This window comes from Rattus norvegicus, chromosome 6, assembly GCF_021556685.1.
Source record: "Rattus norvegicus strain SHRSP/BbbUtx chromosome 6, alternate assembly SHRSP_T2T, whole genome shotgun sequence".
NCBI classification, from domain to species: Eukaryota; Metazoa; Chordata; class Mammalia; order Rodentia; family Muridae; genus Rattus; species Rattus norvegicus.
In genome coordinates, this window is record NC_141539.1 from 138,013,791 (window position 1) to 138,029,679 (window position 15,889).

The 15,889-nt window shown below is 55.1% G+C and overlaps 1 protein-coding gene across 1 annotated transcript; it reads right to left on the reverse strand.

Annotated features, from left to right (window-relative positions):
* Positions 1-4,427: 4,427 nt before the first annotated feature.
* Nudt14 (nudix hydrolase 14) lies at positions 4,428-11,451 on the reverse strand. Its single transcript, NM_001106760.1, is given in 5 exon segments — positions 4,428-4,743; positions 7,628-7,865; positions 8,077-8,141; positions 8,556-8,599; positions 11,299-11,451. Coding segments are annotated over 5 exon segments (669 nt in total). The 5' UTR covers positions 11,380-11,451; the 3' UTR covers positions 4,428-4,502.
* Positions 11,452-15,889: the final 4,438 nt, after the last annotated feature.

A 15,889-nucleotide genomic window follows, 5' to 3' on the forward strand; every position in this document is an offset into this window, starting at 1 on the left:
ATTCTCGCCCGGGTTAACAGCCTGGGAGTGAGTGGGGCGCCCCCTGAGGTCACTGCCTTGATCCCCTCCCATCAGAGCGCAGCCACTCTCGCGCTGCTCTTGGTCCCAAGGGAGATGCTGCCTGCTGCACACATTAGGATTTTGCTCCCACGCAGAGTGGGTGGGGCCCGGGACCCTAGCGAGCCCAACTCCTGGTGCGCCCCCTTCCCCCGAGGAGTTTCCCCCCAGCTCCGCAGCCTCCTGCCACTTTCACTCTGGCTACAGGGGGCGCTGCTCCCCTCCGGCGCTCAGCCCTCCCTTCCTCCAAGCGCACAGGTTGAGTAGCCGGTCAACTAATGCTCCTTCCTGCAGGCTGTCCCCAGTTCCAAGCTGAGGTGGTGGCCATCGCCAGACCCTTTTATCGTCAAGGAATGTGCCGGCCAGAAGTCCAAATTTAGGGGAAAGAAATAAAGAATAGAGGTCCATGTCAAGACAGCTACTTTCCAACAGTCTGGAAGTCTAGGTCACAGAGTCTGGGGGACCCAACCCTCCACTACCATTTCTTGACCCTGTTTCTAGGTTACCATTTCCTCTTCCACATGTCAGTGCCAAGGGTTCTTTGTCTGTAAGCTGCCTCTCCTGCACTCAGCAGGGCCCTTTCCAACGCCAGCGGTTAGCCTCAGTGATTGGTGATGTGCCCTTCAAAAACCCCACAATAGCTAGGTTCTCATGTCCCCCAAGGCTCCTCTCCCTAGCTTCTCTGACTGGACCAAGTCACTGCCAGCCAGGCAGGGCTTCCTGGAAGAAGGAGAAGTTCTGATGCTGGTGAATCAGAGGCACAGTAGATGGAAAGTGGATCAGGGGTACTGCCCATTCTCCTGGGCAGTGCCAGGCAGCCTACACAGTGAACCAAGCCATGGAAAAGCCTTGTTCCAGTTCACCTACCTGCCCTACCGCTGTGTAATGGCCATCCAGGATCTCCCACAGAAACAGTAGGCCTGAAAAGATGAGCCAGCATCCCCTACCCTTGGAGCATTCCTAGCTCTGTCTGCTCAGAGTGCTCCCCTTCCAACCTGAGCCCGGGGGAGCCCACAGGCAGGTAGGGTAGATGACAGAACAGACAAGAGCCAGGCCTGGCTACACCCAGAATAAGGCCCCCTCCCCGACACCGAATAAGGGAATTGGTGTGTATTAAGAGTCTTCCTGTTTGCATCCTTCAACAGATATTCCCTTAGCAAATTCAGCATCACCTTCCCTCTTGCCCAGAGACAGGAGGTCACAGAAGACAGACAGCCTTCTTAGCATCCAGCTTTGCCTGTGTTCAGTCAAGCTGTGAACTAGGCAACCACAGCCCTGGTCTACCTGCAGGGGCCTCTGTCTACAGAGGAATGATGGCTTAGACATGTTCTGTAGACAAGCAAACCGTAAGAGTCCAAACCAGGCCAGGGCTCCCTATGAGACCCGCAGGTAGGGCCAGCAAGGGGAAGAGAAGGAGCAATATGCCCAAGTTCTGGGGCTGAGGGAACCTGACAAGGGCTCGTGAGGACAAGACAGTCCAACCAAAGCGGGTGGTGATCTTGCAGTCTTCCTGCTGACCATCAGTGAGAAGTCACGAAGACCAGGGCTGGGATGTGCCACACCGTGACTTACATTTTCACGAGGTCCCTGGCTGTGGCATGGAGGGGTGGGAGGGGAGGTCAGGGTGATGCTCCAGTGCTGATGAAAGGCACGGGCATAGTCAGGACAGTGACTGTCGGTGCAGGGGCTGAGGAGAGGGAGTTTAGCATGGAGCTGCAGCCCCTCCCTGCGGGTACCTCTGTGTTTCCTGCTGTCAGCCAGCTGTAGGAGGACAGGCCGGCAGGCAGAGCCATGGTGTGCTGACAAGGGCTTCTGCGTGGTTTCCTGACTCAGCCTACCTGCCCCCACCCCCACCCTGAGCTCAGAGCTGTGGGTGCAGTGGCCCAGGGAAGGGGTTCTTCCATCTGGCCAAAACACGGGATTCACCTTACACACTGGTCCAAGGCAGATATGCCACCAGCACACCTTGGAAAGCAGGGAGATGTAGTCAGCCTCTCCTATCCATCCAGGCACTTTGTGAGTGAGACCTGGGTCCCCTTGGCCAGAACAGCTGGTGGATATTATGGCAGAATATTCAATATCTGGGCGACACCTGCCGAGTCCAGATGTTATCCCCACAGTGGTAATGACCTCCTCCTGTCTTCAGGGAGCCACAACCTTGCCTGATGGTGACCAGGAAACGCTTAAGGTGTGAAAGGTGGTCACTTGCATTGAGAGGGTCCCTCCCATGAAAATCCCCTCTGCACAGAGTTCTGCAGCCCTTGGGAAGAACTGCCATGGGCACCCTCCTAACCTTGTAGGTTGGTTTTTTGTTCTTTTGTTTGTTCGTTTGTTTGTTTTGTTTTGTTTTGTTTTTTGATGCTGCTCCCAGTGTACTTGGGGGCTCAGGATCCCTAACCTGACTCTGTTGGGGGTCCTTTTCAGGAAGGCCTGCATCACCTACTGGGCACAACACCCTCTGGGCTCCCACCTGGCGGCTCTAAGATTCCTAGCACTAGGGGGTCTGGACCTTTTCTGAATGGGTGCTTGGGTTGAGTTGGGTGGGCACAGAGGGGGGCCTGGAGACAGGGCTGAAGGATGAGGCAGCCCAGGATTTGGACGGAGCTGGCTGGGCTCTGGAGTGAGCTATGCTTCCGCCCATGTCCTGTGATGCTAAATATAGCGTCCAGGGAGGGGAGTTTCCGGTTACAGCCCCCCCACCCCAAGCCGGGAAATCGATGCCAGCTCCATTAGGCCAAGGAGCGGTGCCTGCTGACCTGCCTGTCAGGCTGCAGAGCTGAGTGAGGGACTGGACTCTAACCAAACCCAGGTGCCCTGACTCCTAACCCATCCTTCAGGCCTGAGCCCTCCCTCGCCCAGTGCCCACTAGAAGCCCCTCCGACAGCCAACACCCAAGGGCAACCCTGAGAGCCACAGGATTCTGATGGTGGGCATTGGGCAGCTGCAGAAAGTCAGGGAAGGGCATACATGGTAGGGACTGGGTCGATTCCTGTCCCGGGAACATCAGGGTGAAGCTGGGTCACCGGGCCCCCCCTCTCCCCGTATTTAGCTCCTGGTCACACACTATACACCTAAGGACCCTTCACTAAAAGCTTGTCTGACTGGGCCTCACCTAAAGCTGCAAAGATTTGCATACAGGTGGTGCTGTGTGAGCAGTCCACATGTCACAGCCTCCGCAGGGTGGTGCCTCAGTGTCACACCCACCTGGGGCACAGGGAGGGGGTGAAGCCGGTGTCCCTCACCTTCCAGGGCGGGGCGGGGGACTATGAGAGGAAAGAGAGCACCCATTCCACCTCAGCACGCCTGTCTCAGTGACGACAATTAGGACTCCAACACTTCATTCAGCTCCTCGTCTCCTCCAAGGGTTTGCTGGGACCCAGAGCTCCAGGACATGCGCTCATCACCTGAGCGCTCCACTGTACTGACCGGTGGGGTGGGGGTGGGGAGGGATATACCCCTCCAGGGTACCTCACTGCTGGGGGGAGAGGGGAGGATCAGTGGTCCATGACCCAAGGAGGTCATACAAGATGCTGGCTGAAGGGTTTGAAGCTGGTCCTCTGTTCTGAACCTGACCTTATCCTGAGACAGAACAAACAACAGGTCCCTCGGATGTTGCCTGAGCACACCTTTCACAGATGGGTCCTAAATATGTGCCTGTGGCTCATGCAGCTGGCTAGGTGGGACAGAGTACTCTTTTATCTTGTGCTAGGCACTCCAGGGACCTGCAGAGTGGCTCTAAGCTACGCATGTAGCCCTACCCTCAAGCCAGAGAGCCTTAGGCCAGCAGCATTGTGAGCTGTCACACTCCCAAGGCAGTTCTGCGTAAGAATCAGGCTGCGCACACCAAGATGACTGCCCTGAATCCCCATGATGACCTGGCCTACAGACATTCATGTCCTGAAGGCCGAGAGAGGTCCCCTCCCAACTTCCTATGGCTCAGAAGACGTGGAGAGGGTACTGGAGACAGCAGATACAGAACACCACCAGATTGGAGTTCCTGGGCAATGGGAGTGGTTCTAGTCCAGCCCCAGGCATGGCAAGGACCCTGTGTTCTGCCCAGATCAGGGAGTACACGCTCTCTGGAATTGGCAGTACTGTGCCCATTTCCTCTCAACTGAGGCCTGTCTCTACTCCTGTGGACACGGTTCATGTTATGCACGTGAATAGCAGCCCCATCCAAGGTTGAACACCTAGCCTGGTCCCCTCATGAGCTGGCTATTCTGCCTAGGCTCATGCCAGCCCACAGACAACCATCTGCCTCCCACTTGCACCATCAGGAGAGGAACAGAGGACTTATATGGAGACCTTGCTACCCTCCAAGGCACTGTTCCTCACCAAGGACACAGTGCTCAAAGCCAGCGGACATCAGTAAAAATTACACATGCTTTATTGAGTGTGCAGGGCATGAATGAGTGGATGGGATAGGCCTGTCCAGCCCCAGGGTCTCACTGGAGGCTCAGATGGGGAACCACCTGACTAAAGAACCAGGAGATAGCGAAGATAACACCCAGAGTCTTAGGAATGTCAGGGTTGTCTGCAAAGGCCTGGGCGTCATCCACATTCAGGTGGACCACTTCGATGAGTTCTCCCTCCTCAGCCAGGCCTCCGCCAGGCCCACCTCGCTGGGCATCTGTCACCTCCGCGTAGAACATGGTCTGCCTGGAGCCAGTCAGCCCTACTCCAGACCTGTCAGGTAGGACGGGGGACGCTGAGACACCATGCTGGCCCTGCCAGACACCCTGCCTTCGTGCTTCCCACTCTAGCTTCCTGGTGGTCAGAACTCTGTGTGGCTTCACCCTTCCCAAATACCACCCCACCGTGGGTATGTCCGTGTGTGTGTGTGTGTGTGTGTGTGTGTGTGTGTGTCTGTCTGTCTGTCTGTCTGTCTGTCTATGTGTCTGTGTGTGCCTCCTACAGTGGGGGAACCTCGTGCATGTTGGGTATGCCGGCTATTGTGTGACAGAGGTAGCCATCGAGGGCACGGAAATGATTTTTAAGATGGATTTGATATCCTGGCTGGAGCGATGGCTGAGCTACCAGTGGCTAGGCTCGCCGTCAAACTGTCAAGATGAATATGACGACATCTGACATTTAGCGGAACACAAAAAATGTCAGAGGCACCTTATGTCATGGAACCAGGACTTGTCTGACTAGCTGACTGAATTCAGCCTGAGGGAGATGCATGGATATAGAGGCCTGGTCTGATCAGGCAAGCTCACAAGAGAGCTTCATGCTCAAACTTCGAAGAGGTCTGCTAACTCTCTGCTGGCACAGAGACCAGACAAGCTGCTGTGTTGTAAGAAGACACACAGCAAGGACCTGCAGGCATCACTAAGATCTGAAAGTGGTTCCCAGTTAGCAGCTAGTCAGAAAACAGCCTCTATCCCATAGCCACAAGGATCTGCTACCTTTGCACCTGTGTGGACCGTGGAGGCGGCAGGCATCTCTGAATGCAGATTATGAGTGGGGGATCAGGGACTTTGGACACGGACTGCGCATATACAGAAGCCATGAGGTGAGAAGCAAGTGGTGTTAGAACCTGTAATAGGTCCTTAGAATCTGTGAGGCCCCTACCCAGGACTCCTGCTGTATTCAACCAGAGCCTCTGACTTCCATAACTGCTAAGGCCCAAGCCAGCCCTATCCATATCAGAGTTTTCTGACTGGCTGGGGAGCCAGGGACTGGATGTGGGGGTGGAGGTAGGGAATCTCACAGCAGGACAGTTCATGGAGGCAGGAACGAGCTGGAAGAAGTCAAATCCTCCCAGTACCCAAGAGGAGGACCCCCACCCCAGACTGACCATGCCCAGCCACTTTATCCCCACACACCCCTAAGTGAGAACCCACTTTTCTGGTAGTCATGGCTGTACCTGTGACTGAAATCAGCCAGTCTGTGCAGCCTCCGGTCTCACTTTCCCTAGCTAATGAGGGAGCTGGCCCTAGCCTAGGCTGGTTCTAATCTCATTTACAATGTAACAATAAGGGAGGCCCTGGACCCCTCTGGGCCTGGCCATCTTCGACTATCAAGGGAGTGGACTGGCTTACCTCTGGGGTAGTAGGCAGGGAACCAGTAAGTGGGTGGGCTCTGGGCTGTTTGGTCCCCATACAGGCCACAGGGACAGCTGCTCTGATGTCATTCAGCCTCACTCTCAGTCACGCTTCCTCACAGACATACCCTCCTCTTCGAAGTATAAATGGATAGGGTGTTCACTGTCCAGAACACTCACCGGCTGTCCAGTATCGTCTTCAGTCAGGACACAGCCAGAGAGAGGTCCTTCCTGCCTATGAAACCTCTGAACTGTCTACCAGGACATCTACACAGGCACACAGACAGACAGACAGACAGACAGACAGACAGACACACACACACACACACAGAGACAGACACACAGACAGACACACAGACACATAGACACACACAGATAGACACACAGGCACACAGACAGACAGACACACACATACACACACACAGATAGACACACAGACACATGCACACTTCTTCAGTCAGGACACAGCCAGAGAGAGGTCCTTCCTGCCTATGAAACCTCTGAACTGTCTACCAGTACATCTACACAGACACACACAGACACACACCCACACAGACACACACCCACACAGACACACACCCACACAGACACACACACAGACACACGCACGCATGCACGCATGCATGCACGCATGCACACAAACTTCCCTCCTGCCGTCTATCCCTGTCTGTCCCACACACAGGCCAGATTCCTATCACGGTCAGGCTCCTTAGGTTCCCCCTGACCTAAACACTGCCATGTTGGAAGTTGAAGGGTTCAGGCATTACTGGCTGTCCACATGGAGGATATAGCATAGGACACAGGCCAGCCCTCCAGAAGTAAGATAATGAACACTCTGGATCCACCGCTTGGTGCTACAGGGTGAGGTCACCAGGGATGGAGGCAGGAGGGCCCTGGCTCCGTTAAGTGTGCCAGGAGAGAGGTGGCAGGGACTCCGGTCCTTCTTGGTTGAAGGTGGTCAGAAGTACACAGCCTTGTTGGGGGGTGACAGGCACCATGCGACCTTTTTTCAGCCCTAAGATCTCAGCAGGGGTCAGGAATGCACACAACATCCTAAGGCAAGGGGTAGCTTCCCATTTGAGGAAGGAAGCCCTGGTTGGCCGCCTGAGGGAGGCATGAGTGGCTGGCACCTGGGCTTCAGTAGGGGTAGTCCCTCCTCCTTCTCCTCCCCAGGACTCGTCCTTCCCTCATTCCTGAGCCACCGGCTGAGAACAGAGCTGTGACTCACCCCACCCCCAGCGCCCGGTGCTTAATCCCACAGGAAGTGGGGCATCTGTCGACAGCAGCTGCCACCCGGAGCCCAACCCCACATGGCTGGGGCTGAAGGGTAGGGGCACGGGGTTAGCAAGCTCCAGAACCAGCCTCAGGTCTGGCTCAGCCTAGGATCTGAGGCATGGTCCACTAACCCTCTTCTAGTCCCATGCTTGTACGCCCTTGGGGACAGGGTTCTCATCCGCTCCCTGGCGGCCCCTCTTATCCCTTGGACCACACTTGATAGCATTCCACCCTGCCGAGCCTCCTTACATGTACGTGGCAACTCTGCGTAGATCGGCAGGGACCAGGTGATAGCCACACTCTTCCCAAGCCTCCTTGCAGGCCACTTCTTCCAGTGAGAGCTCAGGCTGGTCCACAATACCGGCACAGAGTTCCACCATCACTCCCGCTGAGCCAGGCAGTATTTGCTGAAGCTCTTGGGGCTGGTCCTGGTCCACAGATGTCAGAGACCCTGGGAAGTGACGCTCTACCTCGCCTGCATAGACAGCTGGTATGGGGGGGTGGGGGGAGACACAGCCACAGGGTGGTCACCTCAGAGTAGTCTACTCTGGGCCAGGCATCTCTTGCTGGACCTCAGTTTCCCCTGTAGCCACCACAGCATCAGCATCCAGACCCTCAGGATCAAGGAAGGGCCTCATCTCTTTCAAGCATGCTATAATTCCCCTGTTCCTGATTCCTGTCCACCCAGCTGGTCTCACCTGGCCGGAACTGCTTCACCAACACCAGGCTTCTCTGAGAAGAGTTGAACATGAGAATCGTCACACTGAGTGGGGGAAACAGAACTCAATAAAGACACATCCCCCTCTCCTCAGAGCCCTGGTTTCCATCCTGCTATTCTCTCTTCCCATGACAGGCCTTGCTCAGATGGGAAGACCACACAGTCAGGCTAGGGCCCTGACCTGTTATGTTCCGGCTCACGGGAGAGGGGCAGGGGAGACAACATATTGGGCAGCTGGGAAAGTGGAGGCCCCTGCTGGCCAGTTTCCCAACTGTCACACCCTCATGCTCTGGATCCTGAGGAAGATCAGTAGATCTTACTAAGGGCCTGGTGTTCCCAGCCACTACCTGACTTAGCCAGCAGGCCTCAGGGACATGAGAGTCAGAGACTGGGTGTCGGAAGACACCAAAAAGAGCAGGAACTGGGGAGTTCCTCGGTGGCCAGGCCAGCCCCTCTCACCTGTCATGTGTCTTCATAAAGTCCCAGGACTTCTGGACGCCATCCTGAAAGAGACAGGGTAGCAATCAGGAAGGGTGAGTGGCTGCCACCAACAGATGGAGATGCACAGGGGTCAGACAGACCCATTGTAGCAGCTCCCAGCAGGGAGGCCTACTGCCTGCCTGCACCCTTCAGGAATGGGGACTTGGAGCAGGTGGAGGAGATTGCCCGGGAGGTCAGGATAGCCTGATGTTCTGGGAAAGGTAAGGCAGAAAACTTTGGCAAAGGGCAGGAAAGGCATTTCATGAGGACAAAGGACAGAGGCCTGTGCCGCCACCAAGTGTGGGGAGGAGCTCGGAGGACACAGGAAAAGCAGATGAGATACCCTTAGGCAGGGCAGGGAGGATTCCAGGTGGGCAGAGCAGAAGTCACGCACTCATTGCCGAAGCTCCCGTGCGCCACCGGACAGCTTACGCTGCAGCGGCGGATCTGCGCATGTCAGATGGATGGTAAATACTTGCCCCGCCCTCTTTCAGGCTCGCGTTATCTCTTACACATCCCATAGTCCTGCTGTCCCTGCATGTAGGGTAGCACTCAAGAAATAGATAAGGGGGTTGGGGATTTAGCTCAGTGGTAGAGCACTTGCCTAGCAAGCGCAAGGCCCTGGGTTCGGTTCTCAGCTTCAGGAAAAAAAAAAAAAGGGAAAAAAAAAAAAAGAAATAGATAAGGGGGGCACCCAGAAAGGGCGTCAACGGTGCTTTGTATACAAGGTTAGAAAGATCCCACCATCCCCACAATCCCCAGCATCAAAATGCCACTTGGAAAGACAGTTTGTCTCCTAGGACTGGAGCCAGCATTCCTTCCTGAAGGATCTCTGCTGGTGGGGCGGACTTGCTTAGTCCACCTCTGGGTCATTCATGAGCCCTGCCTAGCCCACCACAGATGCCGGGGCTCCATCCAATCTGCATAAAAAGACAGAGGCCTGGGTCCCAGAGACAGTGTGTTGCCAGGCAACAATTTGAGAGGACAGACAAACAGAGATTGAAGACAGCCACAGGGCTTCCTCGTGTTGGTCTACAGGTGGAGAAAGGTAGACGAGAGAGTCTCACAGGTAGAGATCTCAAATCAGAGAGGTAGACTTGAGCCTGCAGGGAGAGAGATCCTGAGAGGGCAGCATCAGTCTGGTTTCCAGGGGGAGACAAGAGCCAATGTCCCGGGTAGGTCAGGCTGCCCAGGAGGCCGCTGAAGCACCACCTCAAGAGGCGAGCCCAGGCCTGCCCGATCTCCAGCCACCCAGGCAGGCTCCAAAGAAAGCTACCTGCCCAGGCTGCAGTGAGCCTGCCTGTCTTGCCTGCCCCCACGGCTTCCCTTCAGGTGTCACCCTAGGTGACTTCCAAGGACCCTCTTGACTCAGGGTCAAACACTTTGTCAGAACTGTGGGAAGGGCCACAGAAGCTGAAATTGGCCTTGGAAGGGAAAGACAGTTCTAGAATGTGGCAGTGGACCCATGTTGTATAGGGCAGGCCATTGCTGCTCTTGGTCAGTTAAAGGCTGCAGATCCCCCTACCCATGGCAAACACAGCCCAGCCCGGTGTCCCTCAGCTCCCAAGGAAATGCTGCCTGGCCCATTCAGCTATGACTATGGCGGGGCCACTGCCTGCTCAACGGGGCTCTGGTTACCAATGCCATCAGTCTAAGTGTGCTGGCGGACTGCCAGCCAAGTCTGCAAAGCCACCCCACAGCACTTCCCAGGAAGTGGGGGGAGAGTGAACTAGCCTGGGCCATCCACTGCCCATCAGAACTCCAGGTGCTGGGTATGTAAGAGTCCCAGTGGCCACCCATGTCACCAGCCAGTGAAAGGGAAAAGGATCCTGACCTCCGTGTCTCGTCTCTACCCTTTGTTCCTCAATGAATCCAACTGCTCCCTCAAGCCTATACTACCTCTGCTGCACCTAGGGGTAGGGGGGAAAGACCTCCATACAGCAAACACACCAGAGCCAAGGGGATTTTCAGGCTGGGGGCCACAACACTGTCGAGGGATGGATGTCACTCGGAGAGTGGGAGAGCTGGACAAATGCCAAGCCCTGGGTGGTTTGATCTAAGCTGAAACCCAGGCAGGGTTACGTTGATGAGGTCAGGAAAACAGTGTGTATCAGACCACATAGAGAGTGGAAATAGGTAATGTGCCAGAGGCCTGCTAGGCAGGGCTATGCAGGGTAGGGGAGAGAGAAGACCACACGGTAAGGGGAAAGAGGCAGCAAGTAGGTTCAACAAATGTTTTCTGTGTACCTACTATGTACCCCCACGGTGCCATGTGAGATAGTTATGTATGGCCCTGTTGTTCTGGGAGACACCTGGGAACTACGAAAGGCTGAGGAGGCTTCTTCCAGACAGCATACTTTCTGTTAAGGCTTGAAGGAGGAGCTTGAAAGAAGGCGCAAAGGAGGGTTTCTGCAAATGTGGGGTTTCCCAAGAGTTCTTCCTGCCCCGATACCCAAAGATCAAGGGGTCTAACTGCATGAAAGTATCGACAGGCGGTCAGAAATGGAGGGCCAGTCAAATCTTGGAGGAAAGAGAGATTCTCCTCGCATGCCCTTCCCAGGCCATTCCGGGTGGACTGACCCGCGGTCAGGACTGCAGGAGGGCGGAGCTCAAGCTCTGAGAATCCGCTCAGGGCGGAGGCTTGAGCTCGGGGGCGGGGCCGGGCCTGCAACGCAGGGGTTTGGGGGTGAGCACGCGGAGACATGCGAGCGGGGCGGATCACCTGGCGGTAGTGCAGCGTGAGAGGCCGCAGGTAGGGCGAATGGGCACAGAGACCCACGGCCACCCCCTCGATGCGCTCCATGGTGGCGCGGAGCAGTGTCTTCCGCGGATCCAAGCAGGCGGGCGTGTCTACGCACTTCTGGGCATGCCCAGTTCACGCGCGGGGCGGGCCGGAAGGCGGGCCACAGAGTCCAGGTAGCACCTGCAGAGTGCTGCACGCGAGGGAGGTGCTTTCAGATAAGTGCCCTACATAAAGTGGACACGAACTGGGTAGGGTGGAGGAGGGCTTCGAGGTACATGAAGCCTCCAACGGGTAGGAATCAGAGGGGATCACCGTGGTAGGTGAACTGAGCAGGTGTCTGCTTGGCCCGGGTTAGTAACAACCCCACTCCCTTCCCAAGTCTGGGGAGTCAGGGTGACCACTGGAGCATACAGAAGGGGCGAATAGGAAGAAGACTTCTCTCAGAACAAATCTTAAGAGAAAAGGCTGGTGAAGGGAGACTCCAGGAAAGCCCCAGCCCATATAGAGCTGACCTGACCCTGTCTGAGAGAAAGTGCGACTTCCTGTCTCTGACTGTTCTTCACAGAGGCCATGTTGCTCCTTAGCGCACTACACACATTTACAGCAGCTAGTCAGGGCCCCATACCTGCTCCATCACAGTGTCAATCCAGATGCATCTAAAGTTCCAGGCCACTCCAAATTCCACGGGAGATGACTTCCCTATATGGGACAGACACATGGTTCACAGAGCCATTCTTAAAGACTACACCACACACAGACACACACCACACAACCCCCCACACGTCCCCCTCCATACACACCACACACACACACCACACACACACACACCCATACATACACCACACCCCCACACACACCACACACACACACACACCACAGACATTCTCTCTCTCTCACACACACACACACTACACATACTCACACACAACACACACACTCACACACCACACACACACTCACACACCACACACGCCCCCACATTCACACACACACATGTTCACACACCCACACTCCACATTCACACACACATACACACACTCACACACCACACCCACATTCACACACCACAGACATTCTCTCTCTCTCACACACACACACTACACACATACACACAACACACATACTCACACACCACACACACACTCACACACCACACACACACACCCCCCACATTCACACACACACATTCACACACCCACACTCCACATTCACACACACATACACACACTCACACACCACACACACATTCACACACACCACACTCACACACACACACTTTCACACACACACACATTCACACACGCACACTCCACATTCACACTCACACACCACACACACATTCACACACACACCACACTCACACACACTCACACACACACACACACCACACACACACACCCCACATTCACACACACACATTCACACACCCACACTCCACATTCACACACACTCACACACCACACACACATTCACACACCACACTCACACACACACACACTCTCACACACCCCACATTCACACACACACACACACACACCCCTCTCCTAAAGTACTGTTCTTTCCAGCTTTGGCCTGGCCACCTAGTGTCCTGGAGGTCGGAGTGACTACCAACCAAGAGCTCCTTTAGTCCCCACAGCCAAAGCCCTCGTAGGTGTCTTCCGGAATCTCAGAGGCCTCCTAGTAGACCCTGTCTCCCTAGAGTGTGTGCAGACAGTAGGGACCAGTCACAGAGTTCTCACTGCCATAACCAGCAGTTCAGACAAAGGTAGAGACTAAAGGGCCCAGTATCACTTAGCTGGGGGCTACCTGCACTCACCCGGCCTGCCTAGGAGGAAAACAGGAAGCCCCCACAACTTTACAGAGCCTTGTAGGGGAAAGTCACATTTGACTGTTAGTATAAACTGAGGTGGCCTAGATTTCTGGTATTCGTGGGTCACAGCAAAGGGCTACCTGTGTACAGGAGCAAGAAATATGTCTGTTCAGGGGGCTTTGGCCAGAGTCCAGAGTGGCTGCTCGATAGATGGTCATGGTCACCATGGAAGCAACGCAGGAGCATGGATGGAGAGGGGTTTGTCAGAAGGGGGTGGGTGGGGTGGGAAGGCACCATGTGGCCAGTGCCCAAGACAAGAGAAGCCACCTCTGTGCTTGGCAAGCTGCTTCCCGGAGTTCCAAAGACCGCCCCCACCCCACTGAACTCATGTCCAGCCCAGTGCAGGCAGCCCGAGACAAGAGGCCGCAAGTCAGCATTATGCCCATCCATCTGTTGGCTTTCAGCAAGACAAACTTCTACAGAGTCAGTTCAGGATGCTGGGGCTCCCACACAGTGTCCCTGGCTGGGGTTCAGGAGTCTCCAGACTTGCCCCTCAGATCCTAGAAAGGCCCACTCTGGTGTGCGGTTTATCCCCTACCTTCAAAACCAGCATCGTTGGCTCCCTGCCCTCTAACCATTCTGCTGGTCTCTGGGCTCTGCCTCCATCCCCTCAGGACAAAATGATCACCTCTGGGGCCCACCCTCACCTCAGGCTCCTCAAGCACTCACATCTATAACATCCTCTCTGCTTCTTTAGGGAACACAAAGCAAGCACACAGTAGGGCAGGTCCTATACCCATGGAGCTGTTGGGCACAGATGGTCTGACCTCTGCTGGCTCAGGGAGGGAAGATGCTCTTGGGCACTGCTCAGGGTCTGGGCGTGTCTAGATGGGTGCTGGGCTCTGCCAAGGTTCAGCGTTCGTCTAGTGGGGTGATAGGAAGCCTGTAGGTCTGAAGACTTAAGGATCCCAAGACGCAGGGTGGCTGGCAGGAAGGATGGGGTCAAGACTAGGAGACCAGGTAACTGGAACACAAAGGCTTCATAGTGTTTGTAAACTGGGAGAGCGGAGGCCCTGCCCCTACCCTCCTGTGTCAGCTGTGGCAGAGCAGACACGTCTGTGAGACACAGCTACCCTCAGCTCTGTGCCACCCAACAGTCCCCATTCCAAACAGCAGTCGCTTGCTGGAGTGTGCACGGACAAAGGTGACCGGCTGGATCAGCTTCCTCCAGCACCTGCAGGTTGCTTTGCTGACCGTCTCCAGGGGCCACCTCCACCAACCTGAAGGTCACTGAAGGCTTTATGGAACCTCACTTCGGTCCGCCTCCCTGTGCTGGACAAGGGCCTGAGTACTGTGTTGGCTGGACCTTTCAAGTACCTGTGTGTTTGCTCGTGGGTGACTGGGCTAGAGTTGCCAAGGAACGAGGGATACAAGGCCAAAGTCAAAATGACTTCCAGAATGGAGAGAGGTGAAGCTGCTGGCCCCAGTGGGTGGGTGGGGCTAAGGCTGGTGCAGCTCTCTACGGCTGTCTTTTCCAGCGTTTGGATGTTTTACCAAGCAAGATTCCACCCGCCCGACCTCCTCTTTTCTCGGTCTTTTGAAGGGTCTGGAACTCCTAATCCATCGCCAGGCGCCTCTGAGTGCTAGCATTAGAGTTCTGAGCCACCGTCCTGGACGCAGGACAGATAAAAGTGTTTGCTGTTAGGTGGTGCAAGCCCGAGGACCTGCGTTCAATCTTTGGGCCCAAATAGAAGTAGGAGAGAAGGGCTGGAGAGATGGCTCAGCGGTTAAGAGCACTGACTGCTCTTCCAGAGGTCCTGAGTTCAATTCCCAGCAACCACATGGTGGCTCACAACCATCTGTAATGGGATCCGATGCCCTCTTCTGGTGTGTCTGAAGACAGCTACAGTGCACTCACAGACATAAAATAAATAAATGAATAAATAAATCTTAAAAGTTGCTCTCTAGGGGTTGGGGATTTAGCTCAGTGGTAGAGCACTTGCCTAGCAAGCGCAAGGCCCTGGGTTCGGTCCCCAGCTCCGAAAAGAAAAAAAAAAAAAAAGAAAAAAAAAGTTGCTCTCTGACCCCCACAGGCTGTATGACACCACCTCACCCCACCATCACACACATACCTGTGTGTATGGCCACGCATGCCCTCATAGTTGCTGGGGTCTTCCTATGGTCTATCTACCTTTTTTTTTATCTTCCCTCCCACCCCAAGAGCTGCTGAGATTATAGATGTGTACCTGGCTGCTGTGTGGGTGCTGGGATCTGAACTCATGCTCGTGTAGGGAGCACTTTACCCACTGAGCCATCTCTTTAACCCCTCAGACAGGTTTTCAAGGGGGAGTAGACAGGCCCCTTACTACCAGCCTTGGCCTCAGCCTCCCTGAGCACGTCTCGGGTATGCGTGCATACTCTCAGACAGGCTTTATGAAGACTTGCAGCAAGCTTCCGAGAGTTAAGAGTGGAGGACGGAGAATCAGGATATTACACAGGTTTTCTGGCCCAAACAGCTGGTCGGAGGCCAGCGGAGCAAAAGCAGGTTGTGCCCTTCTACTCTGGGGTGGAGTCTGGGGCTTTGGTCTCTTCTGACTGTGAGGCATCTCAAGGGACATGGGTGTCTACGGCAAAAGAATGGAGTTGGAGCCTTCCCAGGCACCAAACACAAAATTGATTCAAATGGCTCAGAGGCTTGGACAAAAGAGCCGAGGTTAAAACTCAGGGATGGGGGGAGGGTGGCGGGGAAGGACAGAAATT